The 17,661-nt window shown below is 49.1% G+C and overlaps 1 protein-coding gene across 1 annotated transcript in view; it reads left to right on the top strand.

Moving 5' to 3' along the window:
* Positions 1 to 17,661, top strand: part of sez6l (seizure related 6 homolog (mouse)-like) — a 123,560-nt gene that overhangs the window by 12,095 nt on the left and 93,804 nt on the right. The window contains 1 exon segment of the mRNA XM_078421837.1: positions 3 to 77. Coding sequence (XP_078277963.1) covers positions 3 to 77 — 75 coding nt within the window.

Genomic DNA, 17,661 nt, shown 5'->3' with positions numbered 1-17,661 from the left:
AGCGGATAGAGTCCACTCCAGCATTGCATGGACCTTTCTTGTGCAGTTACTGTTGGGATCGCAGGTCCGGGTACAAGGTAAGACTCCGGGCATTTTGGCCACGTCTCCTATTCCTCGGTTGAGCTTGGAGAGATTGTCCCACTGCAGTCATTTCCTACTTTAGCCAACAACATCTATTGTCTTTGTGTCGCGACCCAAAACGCCGTCTATGCATTCCCTCCCCTGATGCTGAGTTACTCCAGCACTTTGTGTTTTGCTCAGGATTCCAGCGTCTGCAGTTCCTGTGTCTCTCTGTCTCTGTCTCTGTCTCTGTCTCTGTCTCTGTCTCTGTCTCTGTCTCTGTCTCTGTCCCTGTCTCTGTCTCTGTCCTCTGTCTCTGTCTCTGTCTCTGTCTCTGTCTCTGTCTCTGTCTCTGTCTCTGTCTCTGTCTCTGTCTCTGTGTCTGTCTGTCTCTGTCTCTGTCCCTGTCTCTGTCTCTGTCTCTGTGTCTGTCTCTGTCTCTGTCTCTGTCTCTGTGTCTGTCTGTCTCTGTCTCTGTCCCTGTCTCTGTCTCTGTGTCTGTCTCTGTCTCTGTCTCTGTCTCTGTCTCTGTCTCTGTCTCTGTCCCTGTCTCCGTCTCCGTCTCTGTCTCTGTCTCTGTGTCTGTCTGTCTCGGTCTCTGTCTCCGTCTCCGTCTCTGTCCCTGTCTCTCTCAGTTCTATCTTGCTACCTGTGTACATTTGTCCACTATTGCTACACGCCTTACTTATTTATTCCCCGTTTTTCCAATCATTTGTTCCTTGTCAGGGTCCTGTCAATTGTCCTGGCCTCTGTTCCCTCGCCAATTCTGTTATATTTGATCTTGGTAACTCGCCCCCGCCCCCTCCCTCGCCCCCCTCCCTCGCCCCCTCACCCCCTCCCTCCCCACCCCTCTCCCCCACCCTCTCCCCCCCCCATCCCTCGCCCCCCTCACCCCCCCCCTCCTCCCCCCCTCACCCCCCCCTCCTCCCCCCCTCACCCCCCCTCCTCCCCCGCCCCGCCCCCTCCTCCCCCGCCCCTCTCCCTTCCCCCCTCTCCCCACCCTCCTCCCCCTCCTCCCCCTTCCCACCCCCACCACCCTCCCCCACCCCACCTCCTTCCCCCTCTCCCCACCCCCCCTCCTCCCCCACCCCCCTCCCCCACCACCCTCCCCCACCCCACCTCCTTCCCCCCTCTCCCCACGCCTCTTCCCCCCTCCCTCGCCCCCCTCCCCTCCTCCTCCCCTTCTCCCCACCTCCCTCCTCCTCTCCCTACCCCCATTCTCCCCTCTCCCTCCCCTTCCCCCCTCCCCTCGCCCCTCGTCTCTCTTTCATCTTCCTGCGCTTCACTGAAAAGTGTCAAGATGCAGACAAGACAAAGAGCCTTCGGCCCACGCAGCGTTGCTACTCCTTCGCAGTGGTAATCTTCCCTTCCTCTCGCAAGACCTCTTAAATAGTCTGACACATGGATCCTGTAACTAACTCGCAATTGAAAAAATAGCTGCAACTCATATCCCGAGGACCTACTTTTTTTTCGCGATGTGAGGGGAGGGAGGGGGGAGGGAGGGGAGGGGGGAGAGGGAGGAGGGGGGTCGCCTCTATTTTAAGAAAACAAGGCGGATAATATTGACCAGGTAGCTTTGAACAGCCGAAACGAGGAGAATCGTGACGCACTCCAGATGAATCCTTTACCCCCCAGTGCTCTGGATTCGCCTTACACCGCATCAGGGATTGAGGACGGGGCAGTTGTTTCATGCTTGGCTGTCATCAAGACCCAGATTTGTTCATGTTCACAAGTAACAGGAGCAGAATCAGGCCATTCGGTCCTTCGAGTCTACACCGCCATTCAACCATGGCTGACCTATCTCTCCCTCTCGACCACAATCTCCTGCCTTCTCCCCTGACGCCCGCACTAATCAAGAATCTATCTATCTCTGCCTTACAAATACCCAATAACTTGGTCTCCATTCTGCCAAATAATTCCCCAGATTGATTTCAATAGACAATAGACAATAGGTGCAGGAGGAGGCCATTCGGCCCTTCAAGCCAGCACCACCATTCAATGTGATCATGGCTGATCATTCTCAATCAGTACCCCGTTCCTGCCTTCTCCCCGTACCCCCTGACTCCGCTATCCTTAAGAGCTCTATCTAGCTCTCCCTTGATTGCATTCAGAGAATTGGCCTCCACTGCCTTCTGAGGCAGAGAATTCCACAGTTAGATAGAGCTCTAGGGGCCAGTGGAATCGAGGGATATGGGGAGAAGGCAGGCACGGGTTACTGATTGTGGATGATCAGCCATGATCACAATGAATGGTGGCGCTGGCTCGAAGGGCCAAATGGTCTCCTCTTGCACCTATTTTCTATGTTTTTCTATGTTTTTTCTATTCACCGCTGACTGACTGAAGAAATTCCTCCTCATTTCCTTCCTCAAGGTGCTTCCTTTTATTCTGAGGCTGCGCCCTCTGGTCCTAGACTCTCACATTTGGGGCAACAGCAATACCCTGATTGCTCTAAAGATCCCCCGAGCATCCATTCAATGGACCCAGTAGTGGATTATCACGGCTGCCGTCCGGTACATATGGGTTGGTAGATCCTCAGCGATCCTGACGGGAGCCTGAATACTTTATTTAGAGTCTTAGTCTTACAGTGTGGAAATAGGCCCTTCAGCCCAACTTGCCCACACCGGCCAACATGTCCCATCCACACTAGTCCTACCTGCCTGCATTTGGCCCATATCCTTCCAAACCTGTCCTGTCCACGTACCCATCCAAATGTTGTGATAGTACCTGTCTCAAGTACCACCTCCGTCAGCTTGTTCCATACACCCATGTGTGAAAAAGTTGCCCCTCGGGTTCTTATTAAATGTCTCCGCTCCCCCCCCCCCCCCCCCCCCTCACTTTAACCCCATGTCCTTTCTGGTTCAGTACAGGGTTGTGTGTGCGTGTGTAAAAAATGTGAGCACACATGTGGCCTGTAACATGTGTTGTCTGTTGAACAACTTCTTGTTGCTTCTCTGTCAGATGCCCAGCAAAACAACGAGTGTCTCAGTAGTGGAGCGTCAACATAGGAATGTACTCTGCGACAAGGGCAATAAAGTAGAAACATAGAAACAGAGGAAGATAGGTGCTGGAGTAGACCATTCTGCCCTTCGAGCCAGCACCGCCATTCAATGTGATCACGGCTGATCATTCTCAATCAGTACCCCGTTCCTGCATTCTCCCCATACCCCCTGACTCCGCTATCCTTAAGAGCTCTATCTAGCTCTCTCTTGAATGGCCTCCTCCTGCGCCTATTGTCTATTGTCTATCCCATGATTCCGTTCGCCCCAAAGAGCTATATCTGACTCTCTCTTGAAAACACCCAGTGAATTGGCCTCCGCTGCCTTCGGTGGCAGAGAATTCCACAGACTTTACCCTGATGTAGACCATACCAAGGACGCCGGCCCTGGCTTGTGGAGTTAAACCCCTCTTGTGTTTAATCTCCAGTTAGCGAGGTGTTGGTTGTGTTGGTAAGCTTGGCCTTACAGTGCAGGGCACTACAGTAGAACGCTCAATGTAGGTCGTTCTGCACCAATTTTCTTTCCAAAAAACAGATTGCTTCTGTCTAAACATTTGGATAGCTGCCAAAGCATAGCTCGGACGATTTCTTTTTTTGGTTTTAGATTTCAAAGTGAACTAATTCCGTCGTTCAGATGAGAAAGGCAACCAATTATGTATTTATTTTACCAAGGTTTCCCACTTTTCGGGGCAGTCAAGTGAGTGGTATTTTGATGTGTGCGGGAAGGAACTGCAGATGCTGTTTTACATCGAGGATAGACACAAAAAGCTGGAGTAACTCAGCGGGTCAGGCAGCATCTCTGGAGAGAAGGAAGAAGGGAATTGTCAGTAGGTTAATTGGCTTGGTGTAAATGTAAATTGTCCCTCGTGTGTGTAGGATAGTGTTAATGTGCAGGGATCGGTGTTCGGTGCGGACTCTGTGGGCCGAAGGGCCTCTTTCTGCGTTGTTTCTCTAACTCAAACTAAATCGCACAGGCAATGTAAATGGGCAGTATCAATTCTGATTCTGGGGAACTCCCACCAACTCAGACAGAGACTGGCATTGACAACTCGGACTCAGTGGGGCCGAATGGCCTGTTTCCGCGCTGTATCTCGAAACCAAACTAAACAAAAAGCTGACACTAATTGCCGGTATCACAAAATGCTGGCGTAACTCAGCAGGTCAGGCAGCATCTCAGGAGAGAAGGAATGGGTGACGTTTCGGGTCGAGACCTTTCTTCAGGCTGACGACAGTCACCCATTCCTTCTCTCCAAGATGCTGCCTGACCCGCTGAGTTACACCAGCATTTATTCGCAGAATGCTGGAGTAACTCAGCGGGTCGGGCAGCATCTAGGAGAGAAGGAATGGGTGACGTTTCGGGTCGAGACCCTTCTTCAGGCTGACGACAGTCACCCATTCCTTCTCTCCAAGATGCTGCCTGACCCGCTGAGTTACACCAGCATTTTGTGATGCCTTCGATTTGTACCAGCATCTGCAGTTATTTCCCTACACTAATTGTTGGAGTAACTCAGCAGGTCAGGCAGCATCCCAGGAGAGAAGGAATGGGTAACGTTTCGGGTCGAGACCCTTCTTCAGACTGAAGAAACGTCACCCATTCCCTCTCTCCTATGATCAGCCATGATCACATTGAATGACGGTGCTGGCTCGAAGGGCCGAATGGCCTCCTCCTGCACCTATTGTCTATTGTCTATTGTCCGAGATGCTGCCTGACCCGCTGAGTTACTCCAGCATTTTGTGATGCCTTCGATTTGTACCAGCATCTGCAGTTATTTTCCTACACTAATTGTTGGAGTAACTCAGTGGGACAGGCAGCATCTCTGGAGAGGATGGAATGGGCGACGTTTCGGGTCGAGACCCTTCTACTGACCCAATTGACTGTAGGGCTTCAGCTCCGCGGACAGCGACCGGGGCGAGTTGGCGGCTGAGTTTCAGCACCCGGGGAGTGGACAGTTCCGTGGGGTCACAGAGAAAGGAATTGCAGGTGCTGGTTTATAGACAATAGACAATAGACAATAGGTGCAGGAGTAGGCCATTCAGCCCTTCGAGCCAGCACCGCCATTCAATGCGATCATGGCTGATCACTCTCAATCAGTACCCCGTTCCTGCCTTCTCCCCGTACCCCCTCACTCCGCTATCCTTAAGAGCTCTATCCAGCTCTCTCTTGAAAGCATCCAACGAACTGGCCTCCACTGCCTTCTGAGGCAGAGAATTCCACACCTTCACCACTCTCTGACTGAAAAAGTTCTTCCTCATCTCCGTTCTAAATGGCCTACCCCTTATTCTTAAACTGTGGCCCCTTGTTCTGGACTCCCCCAACATTGGGAACATGTTTCCTGCCTCTAATGTGTCCAATCCCCTAATTATCTTATATGTTTCAATAAGATCCCCCCTCATCCTTCTAAATTCCAGTGTATACAAGCCCAATCGCTCCAGCCTTTCAACATACGACAGTCCCGCCATTCCGGGAATTAACCTAGTGAACCTACGCTGCACGCCCTCCATAGCAAGAATATCCTTCCTCAAATTTGGAGACCAAAACTGCACACAGTACTCCAGGTGCGGTCTCACCAGGGCCGAAGATGGACAGAAAAGTGCTGGAGTAACTCATGGGGAACAGGCAGCATGTGTGGGAAGGAACTGCAGATGCTGGTTTAAACCGAAGATGGACACAAAATGCTGGAGTAACTAGGTGGGGAACAGGCAGCATCTCTGGAGAGAAGGAATGGTAATGTGCCACCAAGATTGTGGTCGACTCGCCAATGCTTCTTCTTGTTGAATTTTCAGCAGCGATACCGCCTGCCTTGCTGCAAGGACCCCTTATTCCAATCCACACATTTATTTACATTCCACGCAGAAACGCAGCCGGTTACAAATTGTGATTGAGCTCGTTGCAACGCCAAATTAGTGCCATTTGCAAGATCAATCACGCGATTAGACCCGGTGTCTTCGATTCAGCTTGTTCTAAGATGTGTTATTTTTTTTGCGTCGATTACCTCGCATCTATCCGCCCCCCCTTTCATTGTGCTCATTCACACTGCGTAAACGAAACCACCCCCTTTGCTTTGTTAAGGACTGCTGTGAAGAAAACAGGTAAAGTATTATCCTGCAGCATATCCACCGCCCTCTCCCGTCACAACACGTTGCCTCTGAAGAAGGGTCTCGACCCGAAACGTCGCCCATTCCTGCTCTCCAGAGACGCTGCCTGTCCCGCTGAGTTACTCCAGCATTTTGTGCCTGTCTTCGGTGTCAGCCAGCATCTGCAGAGAGAGTTAGAAATAGCTCTTGGGGCTAACGGGATCAAGGGGCACGGGGAGAAAGCAGGAACGCAGGGCACTGATTTTGGATGATCAGACATGATCATATTGAATGGCTGGTGCTGGATCGATGGGCCGAATGGCCTCCTGCTGCACCTATTTTTCTATTTTTCTTTTGCTCTCTAAAACCGATTGCTAATTTCCCAAATGGCGCACCTATGTGGAGTAGGGCGATGGTATTTTATGGTGGTCAGGTGCATTGTCAATCCAGTCTCCACACGTAGATGGAAGGGGTCAATGGATAACCTAGACCAGTGGGGACAATGGAGGCTCATTCAACCGCCCTCCCTCCCTCCCCCACTCCCTGGGGGCAAGTGGCACTGGTTTGACCCTCACAACTGCAAATATAATCCAAGACCTCCAAAGTAAACATGCCAAACGATTGCAAAAATTGCCCCCCAAAATGATTACAGGAGGATTAAAGTCATCACACGGAGTACTGCAATTCTCCTCTAATCCTATTTTGCAATCGTCTGGCATGTTTACTTTCGAGGTCCAGCAGAGAACCAGGCCCTTCGCCCCACTGAGCCCATGCCGTCCATCAATCACCCCATTCGCGCTACTAGTTCTATCTCATTCCACTTTCTCGTCCACTCCCGACTCAATAAGGGGGGGCGATTTACAGAGACCTAAAAAATAAAAACCGCACGTCATTCGAGTTGTGGGAGGAAACACATGGGGTCAGAGGGAGAACGTGCAAACTCCACATAGACAGCACCCGAAGTCAGGATGGAACCCGGGTCTCTAGCGGTGTGAGGCAGCGGCTCTATCAGTTATGCCACTGTGCCGCCCTACACAGTTAAGGAATGATAATCATCATGGATGGATGGTTGGATGGATGGTTGGATGGATGGATGCATGGATGGATGGATGGATGGATGGTTGGATGGATGGATGCATGGATGGATGGACGGATGGACGGATGGACGGATGGACGGATGGACGGATGGACGGACGGACGGGTCCAGAACCAGGAGCCACAGTCTTAGAATAAAGGGGAGGCCATTTAAAACTGAGGTGAGAAGGAACCTTTTCACCCAGAGAATTGTGAATTTGTGGAATTCTCTGCCGCAGAGGGCAGTGGAGGCCAAATCACTGGATGGATTTAAGAGAGAGTTAGATAGAGCTCGAGGGGCTAGTGGAATCAAGGGATATGGGGAGAAGGCAGGCACGGGTTACTGATTGTGGACAATCAGCCATGATCACAATGAATGGCGGTGCTGGCTCGAAGGGCCGAATGGCCTCTTCCTGCACCGATTTTCTATGTTTCTATGATACATAAGCCAGTGTTAGAGTCTTAAAGTCATATAGCTTGGAATCAGGCCAACTTCCCATGCTGACTAACATGTCCCATCTACACTAGTTCCGCCAGCTGCTTTGCCCATATTCCTCTAAACATATACTATCCATGTACCTGTTTAAATATTTTTAAATGTTGTGATAGTATCTGCCTCAACTACCTCCTATGGCAACTCATTCCATACACCCACCACCATCTGTGTAAAAAAAATACCCCTCAGTTTCCTATTAAATCTTTTTCCCCTCATCTTAAACCCATGTCCTCTGGATTTCGATTCCCCTACCCTGGGCAAGAGACTCTGTGCATCTACCCGACCTATTCCTCTCAAGATTGTGTACACTTCTGTAAGATCACCCCTCATCCTCCTGCGCTCTGAGAAATAGAGTCCCAGCCTGCTCATCCTGTCCCTGTAGTCCAGGCCCTCGAGTCCTGGCAACATCCTTGTGAATCTTCCCTGCACCCTTTCCAGCTTGATGACATCTTTCTCATGACATGGTGCCCAGAATTTAACACGATAACCCCATTAGAACCCAGTGTTCTCCCCAACAATTGCCCAGGCAATGTAAATGGGCAGCATCAATTCTGATTCTGGGGGAATAACACCGGCTCTATGGAGCACCAGACAGAGACTGGCATTGCCAACGTCACTGGAATCTAGAAAAATGAGAGGGGATCTTATAGAAACATATAAAATTCTTCAGGGATTGGACAGGCTAGATGCAGGAAAAATGTTCCCCATGTTGGGGGAGACCAGAACCAGGGGTCACACAGTTTAAGAATAAAGGGTAGACCATTTAGGACTGAGATGAGGAAAAACGTTTACACCCAGAGAGTTGTGAATCTGTGGAATTCTCCAGTGGAGGCCGATTCACTGGATGTTTTCAAGAGAGAGTTAGATTTAGCTCTTAGGGGTAAAGGAATCAAGGGATATGGGGAGAAAGCTGGAACGGGGTACTGATTTTAGATGATCAGCCATGATAATATTGAATGGCAGTGTTGGTTCGAAGGGCTGAATGGCCTACTCTTGTACCTATTTTCTATTTGGCCCTTTAAGCCAACACCGTCATTATATTTAGTCTTCAACTGTGACCCCTGGTTCTGGACTCCCCCAACATGGGGAACGTTTTTCCTGCATCTAGCCTGTCCAATCCTTTAAGAATTTTATATGATTCCATAAGATTCTCTTTCATCCTTTTAAATTACAGTCAATACAAGCCCAGGTGACCCATTCTTTCGTCATATGTCAGTCCCGCCATCCCGGGAATTAACCTGGTGAACCTACGCTACACTCCCTCAATAGCAATAATGTCCTTCCTCAAATGAGGAGACCAAAACTGCACACAATACTCCAGGTGCGGTCTCACCAGGGGCCCTGTACAACTGCAGTAGGACCTCCTTGCTCCTAAACCCAAATCCTCTCACAATGAAGGCCAACATGCCATTAGCTTTCTTCACTGCCTGCTGTACCTGCGTTCTTACTTTCAGTGACTGATGCACAAGGACACCCAGGTCTCGTTGCACCTCCCTTTTTTCCTACTCTGACACCATTCAGACAATAATAATCTGCCTTCCTGTTCTTGACACCAAAGTGGATAAACCTCACATTTATACATTAAGAATGGCCTACTCCTGCACCTATTTTCCATGTTTCTATGCAATTGGATGCAATGACGCAAAAAGGTGTTTGTCACAAGTAGCCTATGATGTAAAATCGTTACCCAAACTCTAAAAATGGAAATAATGAGCACACTTCTGACAACATGACTCCACATGCACTGAATGTGGGCCTCTGGGTTCGAGACACTGTAATTTCCTGCCGTTGTTTTAAACCCCACGTCCTTGATTGTTTTTTTTTGCGTCACGTTTGATTAAGCTGAGTCACTTTCCACATAAAGGAACATTAACGTCCAATGTTATTTGTTTAGTTTAGTTTAGAGGTACAGCCTGGAAACAGGCCCTTCGGCCCACCGGGTCTGTGCCGACCAGCGTTTCTCGCTCACTAACACACAATTTACGATTTTTACCAAAGCCAATTAACCGACATATCTGCACGTCTTTGGAGTGTGGGAGGAAACCGGGGCACCTGGAGAAAACCCACGCAGGTCACGGGGAGAACGTACAAAGTCCGTACAGACGGCACCTGTAGTCAGGATCAAACCTGGGTCTCTGGCCCTGTGAGGCAGCAGCTCTACCCGCTGCACCACCATATGTTCCCTTTTGCCTGTATGCGGGGACTCAAAATGACGCTGCAAAATTGTTGTTTAATTAAACAAAGCCTTATATGAAATGGCGAGCAAACTGGAGCCACAATATTCATCCAATGAAGCAATAGGTTGCAAGTTGGCAACTGTGATGCTAGAGTCATAGAGTGACACAGCGTGGAAACAGGCCCTTCGGCCCAACTTGCCCCCTCCGGCCAACATGCCCCAGTTACACTAGTCCCACCTGCCTGGGTTTGGTCCATATCCCTCCAAACCTGTCCTATCCATGCACCTGTCTAACTGCTTCTTAAATGTTGGGATAGTCCCAGCCTCAACTACCTCCTCTGGCAGCTCGTTCCATACACCCACCACCCTCTGTGTGAAAAAGTTACCCCTCAGATTCCTATTAAATCTTTTCCCTTTCACCTTGAACCTATGTCCTCTGGTCCTCGATTCCCCTACTCTGAGCAAGAGACTCTGTGCATCTACCTGATTTATTCAATTGATTTTATACATTACTAGACAAAATGGACCCGTTGGGCCCAAAGCTCTCCTGCATTGGTGCAGCACCCTGTCCTCCCGTCCTCCCCTCTCTCCTCAACACCCCCCCTCCCCTCTCACTTCTCCCCCACTCCCCCCTTCCCCCCTCCCTCCTCCCCTCCATCTGAAACTTTAAAATGTGAATAACTTAAAAAATATAACACCGATTTCAATAGAACTACTTGCATTATCACTAAAGTGACAATGGTGAGTAAGGTGGGCCTAAAATTGTTGCGTTATCGTGTAGCGTTTTGGCTGAAGTACAGTCACAAACAAGATAACAAACGAGAGTTTTAGTATATAGATTATGTTCGGACGTGGGATGGGGCTGTTGCAGGAAAGGAAAACCATAGGGATGCATTTTCTAAAGCACAAGACTATAGGATGGAGGTAAATCTAAAAGTAAGGCCAGAGAAGCTGAGAAACAGGCAAGGAGAGCGACATTTAAAAACCAGGCTAGGAAATTAGGGCATATAAAAAGGAACATCAATCATTAATGTAAGTCATTCTTCCAACCAAGCTGCTGAAAAGACTAATGAGATAAAACTAAATGAGATATGATGTCAAGTAAGCAGAGATCAGCAACTTTTTAGTTCAGAGACACAGCGCAGAAACAGGCCCTTCGGCCCACTGAGTCCGTGCCGACCAGCGATCCCCGCGCGCTAACACTATCCTACACCCACTAGGGGCCATTTTTACATTTACACCAAGCCAATTAACCTACAAACCTGCACGTCTTTGGAGTGTGGGAGGAAACCGAAGTTCTCAGAGAAAACCCACGCAGCTCACGGGGAGAGCGTGCAAACTCCGTACAGACAGCGCCCCGTGGCCAGGATCGAACCCGTGTCTCTGGCGCTGATAGGAAGCGACTCTACCACTGCGCCACCGTGCCGCCCCACTGTACCACGTGGATTATTTCCTACCGAAGGCAGGATGAGTCTGAACCGACCCGAAACGTCACCCGTTCCTTTTCTCCAGAGATGCTGCCTGAACCCCTGGGTTACTCCAGCATTTTGTGTCTATCTTTGGTATAAACCAGCATCTGCAGTTCCTTCCCACACATTTTGTCTGCATGTTTAGTTTAGTTCAGGGATACAGGGTAGAAACAGAACCCTTCAATCCAAGCTGACCAACAATCGCCCCCTACACTGTTTCCATGTCCTCCCAGTTTCGCAAATCCTGCATTCTAAGGGCAATTTACAGAAGCCAATTAATCCACAAAAGTTTCACCTCTTTGGACTGTGGGAGGAAACCGGAGCACCAGGAGAAAGCCCACACGGCCGCAGAGGAGAACGTGGAAACGCCTTGCAGACAGCACCCGCAGTCAGGATGGAACCTGGGTCTCTGGCGCTGTGAGGCAGCAACTCTACCGCTGCGCCACCGTGCCAATAGTCCTTATCCCTCCAGAGCCCACATATCCATGTGCCTATCCAAACAGCCTTTTAAAAGCCACTGTTACCTCTGCCCCCACCACCACCCCTGGCAACAGGTTCCAAACACCATCCATCTTCTCTGTAAAAAAGAATCGCCCCACACATCATCCTTAATCTTTTCCCCTTCCACCTCACGTCTCTTGGAATAGAAGCCCACGCTCCGATTGAAATCCTGATTACTTGCTGGAGCACATTGTTCGTGACTGTGTGTTTTTCCCTAATGTAATGTAAAGTGTTTTGGTATTGATTTTAGTAACACTTGCAAGCTTCATTCTTCTTCCTTACTGTGCCTCTGACTGGGTTGTTGTCTTTTGATGTTCTCTGTATCCCTTTGGTCAGATTTAGTGTCATGGAGCGATACAGTGCGTACAAGACAACAGGCCCTTCGGCCCAACTTGCTCAACGCGCTCGACGAGTTTACAAGGATGAGACGGGATCTTATAGAGACGTATACAATTATAAAAGGACTGGACAAGCTAGATGCAGGAAAAATGTTCCCAATGTTGGGGGAGTCCAGAACCAGGGGGCCACACACAGTCTTAGAATAAAGGGGAGGCCATTTAAAACTGAGGTGAGAAGGAGCTTTTTCACCCAGAGAGTTGTGAATCTGTGGAATTCTCTGCCACAGAGGGCAGTGGAGGCCAAATCTCGAAGGGCCGAATGGCCTCCTCCTGCACCTATTTTCTATGTTTCTATGTTTCTATGCCCCATCTACACTAGTCCCACGTGCCTGCATTTTGCACATATCGCTCCACACCTGTCCTATCCATGTACCTGTGTAAATGTTTCTTAAACGTCGCGATAGTACCTCAACTACCTCCTCCGGCAGCTCGTTCCATACAAGGTACCTCTCAGGTTCCTATTATATCTTCCCCCCCCTCGCGCTAAACCTATGTCCTCTGGTCCTCGATTCACCTACTCTGGGCAAGAGACTCTGTGCGTCTACACGATCTGTTCCTCTCGTGATTTTGTACACCTCTATAAGATTAATTTATGTCATGACAGTTAGCTTAACTGAAACCTGAAGAAGGGTCTTGACCCGAAACGTCACCCATTCCTTCTCTCCTGAGATGCTGCCTGACCTGCTGAGTTACTCCAGCATTTTGTGAATAAATACCTTCGATTTGTACCAGCATCTGCAGTTATTTTCTTACATAACACAAACCTAGAATCATTATTTACTTTTGAACACTAGTCGAACTGGATCATATCATAACCCTAGTTCACACAGCAATAGCCTACTAATTTAAATCTGTCTTGTTATTTATGGCTAAATTTGACAAATCCTTTGTTGGTTTCCTTGTCGGTTCTAGGATATATTGATTGATAAAAATATCCCCTGAGGTGGCACGGTGGCGCAGCGGTAGAGTTGCTGCCTCACAGCGCCCAGGGACCCGGGTTCAATCCTGACTACGGGCACTGCCTGTACAGAGATTGTACCTTCTCCCCGTGACCTGCGTGGGTTTTCCCCGGGCGCTCCCACACTCCAAAGACGTACAGGTTTGTAGGTTAATTGGCTTCAGTTAAAAATATTGTAAATTGTCACTAGTGTGTGTGTAGGATAGAGTTAATGTTCGGGGATCGCTGGTTGTCGCGGACTCGCAGGGCCGAAGGGCCCTGAAATTTGCTCAGAAATTTGCGACTTTCGAGACATTAGAGGGCCAATTATTGCAAAGTTAAATTCCTCATTAAAGCCAATCTTCATGTATTACTTGGCAGTCTAATTTCTGCATTTATGGCTTCAGTCACAGAATACAATGCTACCAGGGGAGGGCAAAGTGTTTTAAATCCTTTTCTAATTTTATTCCATAATATTTTTACTGCAGCTTACCTCTCATTAAATCCCTCCTCATCCCTCACTGCACACCATGATAATTCATCAAGGACATTTTCTCCACCTTCTGCCATTTTCCTGGTATCTCCACTGGACATTGGAACATCGAGCATTGGAACCTTTGACACAGAAGGCTGTAGTGGCCAGGTCAATGGATATTTCCACTAGTGGGAGAGTCTAGGATCAGAGGGCGCAGCCTCAGAATTAAAGGACGTTCCTTTAGGAAGGAGACGAGGAGAAATTTCTTTAGTCAGAGGGTGGTGGACCTGTGGAAGTCTTTGCCACAGAAGGCTGTGGAGGTCAAGTCAGTGGATATTTTTAAGGCAGAGATAGATAGATTCTTGATTGGTGCGGGTGTCAGGGGTTATGGGCAGAAGGCAGAAGAATGGGGTTAGGAGGGAGGGAGAGATAGATCAGCCATGGTAGACTGGTTGGGCCGAATGGCCTAATTCTGCTCCTATCACTTTATGACCTTATGACCTGTAAATCGCCGCTGGTGTACAGGGAGTGGATGAGAAAGTGGGATAACATAGAATAGTGATGGTTAACAGGTCTCTGTAAATTGCCACTGATGTGTAGGGATTGGATGCAGAGAGAGTTAGATAGTTACAGATATGATAGTACCAGTTGCCAAGCATTTCAACTCCCCCTCCCATTCCCACACTGACCTTTCTGTCCTGGGCCTCCTCTATTGTCAGAGTGAGGCCCAGCGCAAATTGGAGGAACAGCACCTCGTATTTCACTTGGGCAGCTCACACCCCAGCGGTATGAACATTGACTTCTCCAACTTCAAGTAGCCCTCTCTCTCCATCCTAGTTCTCCGACCAGACTGACTGTCCTCCAGATTAAATGTTACATTACATGCCTCGGTGTCACCTTCCCACCTCACCCCAATTTACAGCTTTGGAGGGATATGGACCACACGCGGGCAGGTGGGACGAGTGTAGCTGGGACACGTCGGCCGTGGCGGGCAAGTTGGGCCGAAGGGCCTGTTTCCACACTGTAAGAAGGATCTGGACCCAAAACGTCACCCGTTCCTTCTCTCCAGAGATGCTGCCTGCCACGCTGAGTTTTACTCCAGCATTTTGTGTCTATCTTCATTGATCTATTCTGCATCTTCCTTGGTCTTTGTCCCCTTTGATCTCCAGTTTTCACACCTTACCCTTCCATGTCTCTCGTTTCCCTCTCCCCGACTCTCAGTTTGAAGAATGGTCTCGACCCGAAACGTCACCCATTCCTTCTCGCCAGAGATGCTGCCTGTCCTGCTGAGTTACTCCAGCACTTTGTGTCTATCTATGGTATATTTGGTTCCCAGTCCTGACGGTCTTTGTGTAATATCTACATCGTATTACCCTTCAGGTAAAGGCAGCTTGTTTGGTATAGCTTTCTGGTCACTACAGGAAGGATCTGATTGCATGCGATGGACAGGAGATTATATTCAGTTTAGTTTCTTGTCACGTGTACCGAGGTACTGTGAAAGGCTTTGTGCTGCGTGCTATCCAGTCAATGGAAAGACTATACATGATTACAATCAAGCCCTCCACAGTGTACAGATGCAGGATAAAGGGAATAAAGTCCGATTCATGGCAGTCAGAGGGTCTCCAATGAGGAAGATGAGAGGTCAGGACAACTCTCTAGTTGGTGGTAGGACGGTTCAGTTGCCTGATAGCACCTGGGAAGAAACTGCCCCTGAATCTGGAGGTGTGCGTTTTCACGCTTCTGTACCTCTTGCCCCGATGGGAGAGGGGAGAAGAGGGGGTGACCGGGGCGAGACTGGTCCTTGATGATGCTGCTGGCCTTGTCGAGGCAGCGTGAGATGTAGATGGAGTCAATGGAAGGGGAGGTCGGTTTGTGTGACGGTCTGGACAATGTGTGTGTGGCAATGTGTGCATGCTGAGAACGGACTTAAGTTGCGGGCCGATATTGCTTAGTTATTAAGCTGGGCAGAGCAATGGCAGATGGACTTTAATACAGATAAATATCAGGCGATGCTCTTTGAGGTGACTAATAAGAACAGGATTTAGATAGTGAGTGATAGAGCCTTGAGGAACACAGAAACCTTGGTGTACATTCCAAGAAACCGTGAGGGTCCCTGGAGGTGTTGAAGCCGACCGATGGTATTTGTCTTCATTAGACCTGGAAGATGACAGCAATTATCGCTAAGAACATGAAGAGTGACCACATAGGCTGGGTTGGTTTCCTTTGGAGAGTTTAGTTAATTGCCACGTGTAATTGCCGAGGTACAGTGAAAAGCTTTTTTGTGGCGTGCTATCCAGTTAACAGAACGACTGTACATGATTACAATCGAGCCATCTACAGTGGAATCCTGTAGGAAATTCAATAGCTGATGCATGCTCCCCCCCCTCATGCCCCCTCCCATCCCATCTGCTCTGGGGACAAACCTGTGACTGGTTCGATCCTGACTACGGGTGCTGTCCGCACAGAGTTTGTACGCTCTCCCCGCGACCACGTGGGTTTTCTCCGGGTGCTCCGGTTTCCTCCCACACTCCAAAGGCGTGCAGGTTAGTGGGTTAGTTGGCTTTTGCGACTTTTTCCTGGTGTGCAGGATCGAACCGGCTTAGTTTAGTTTAGTTTATACAGTAGGCACAGCGCGGAAGCGGGCTCTTGGTCCCCGTACACTAGCACCATCCTACACGCGAGGGCCAAATCTACAGTCTTTACCAAACCCAATCAACCTACAAACCTGCACGTCTTTGGAGTGTGGGAGGAAACCGAAGCACCCGGAGAAAACCCACGCAGTCACGGGGAGAACGTGCGGACAGCACCTGTGGTCAGGATCGAACCCTGGCGCCGTGAGGCAGTAACTCCACCACTGCGTCACCATGACTTAGCGATTTAGACAATAGACAATAGGTGCAGGAGGAGGCCATTCGGCCCTTCGAGCCAGCACCGCCATTCAATGTGATCATGGCTGATCATTCTCAATCAGTACCCCGTTCCTGCCTTCTCCCCATACCCCCTGACTCCGCTATCCTTAAGAGCTCTATCCAGCTCTCTCTTGAATGCATTCAGAGAATTGGCCTCCACTGCCTTCTGAGGCAGAGAATTCCACAGATTCACAACTCTCTGACTGAAAAAGTTTTTCCTCATCTCCGTTCTAAATGGCCTACCCCTTATTCTTAAACTGTGGCCCCTTGTTCTGGACTCCCCCAACATTGGGAACATGTTTCTTGCCTCGAACGTGTCCAACCCCCTAATAATCTTATACGTTTCGATAAGATCTCCTCTCATCCTTCTAAATTCCAGTGTAATTTAGGCCAGTCTACTTTATTGTCATGTGTACCGAGGTACAGTGAAAATCTTATTTTGTTTGCTAACCTGTTTGCTAACCAGTACACAGAAGATTGCTGGTCGGTACGGACTCGGTGGGCCGAAGGGCTTATTTCCGCGCTGTGTCTCAACTCACCTAAACTCAAGGAATCCTGTAAGAAATTCAATAGCTGATGCAAGCCATCCCCTGACTCCCCCCTCCCCTCCTCCTCTCCCCCCCAACCCTCTCCCCTCCCCTCCCCCACCCAACCCTTAACCCTCCCCCCCCCTCCCCTCCCCTCCCATCTTCTCTAGGGGCCATCCTGTGAATCATTTATTGCACTGAGGTGGGTCAGGTCATTGTTACTGACACAGATAAAAGACCATCCCACACAGCAGTGCCTATAACTTGTTAAACCCTGGGAATGTTAGTCTTAGTCGTTGCAACCTCAATCTTGTGCAAGCCTGCAAATTGGAATCGATCAAGATTGAATTAATTGCGTCTAAAAGCAAATATCAATATGAACTGCTGAAATTAATAAAACATAAAAATTGGATCCTGCCAAGGTAAAATTAAAAATGACTAGCTTGAATAGATGTAATGTAACGTGACCGGGCAAGTCAGATGACCGAAGGAGAGAGAAACCAGACCACAGAACATAGCTCGAGTGGATTTTGTTCTTGGGTCTTTGGTTTAGTTTAGTTCAGTTTAGT

The sequence above is a fragment of the Rhinoraja longicauda genome, chromosome 25, assembly GCF_053455715.1.
Source record: "Rhinoraja longicauda isolate Sanriku21f chromosome 25, sRhiLon1.1, whole genome shotgun sequence".
In the NCBI taxonomy this organism is placed as follows: Eukaryota; Metazoa; Chordata; class Chondrichthyes; order Rajiformes; family Arhynchobatidae; genus Rhinoraja; species Rhinoraja longicauda.
This window is presented reverse-complemented; position numbering and strand designations above follow the sequence as displayed.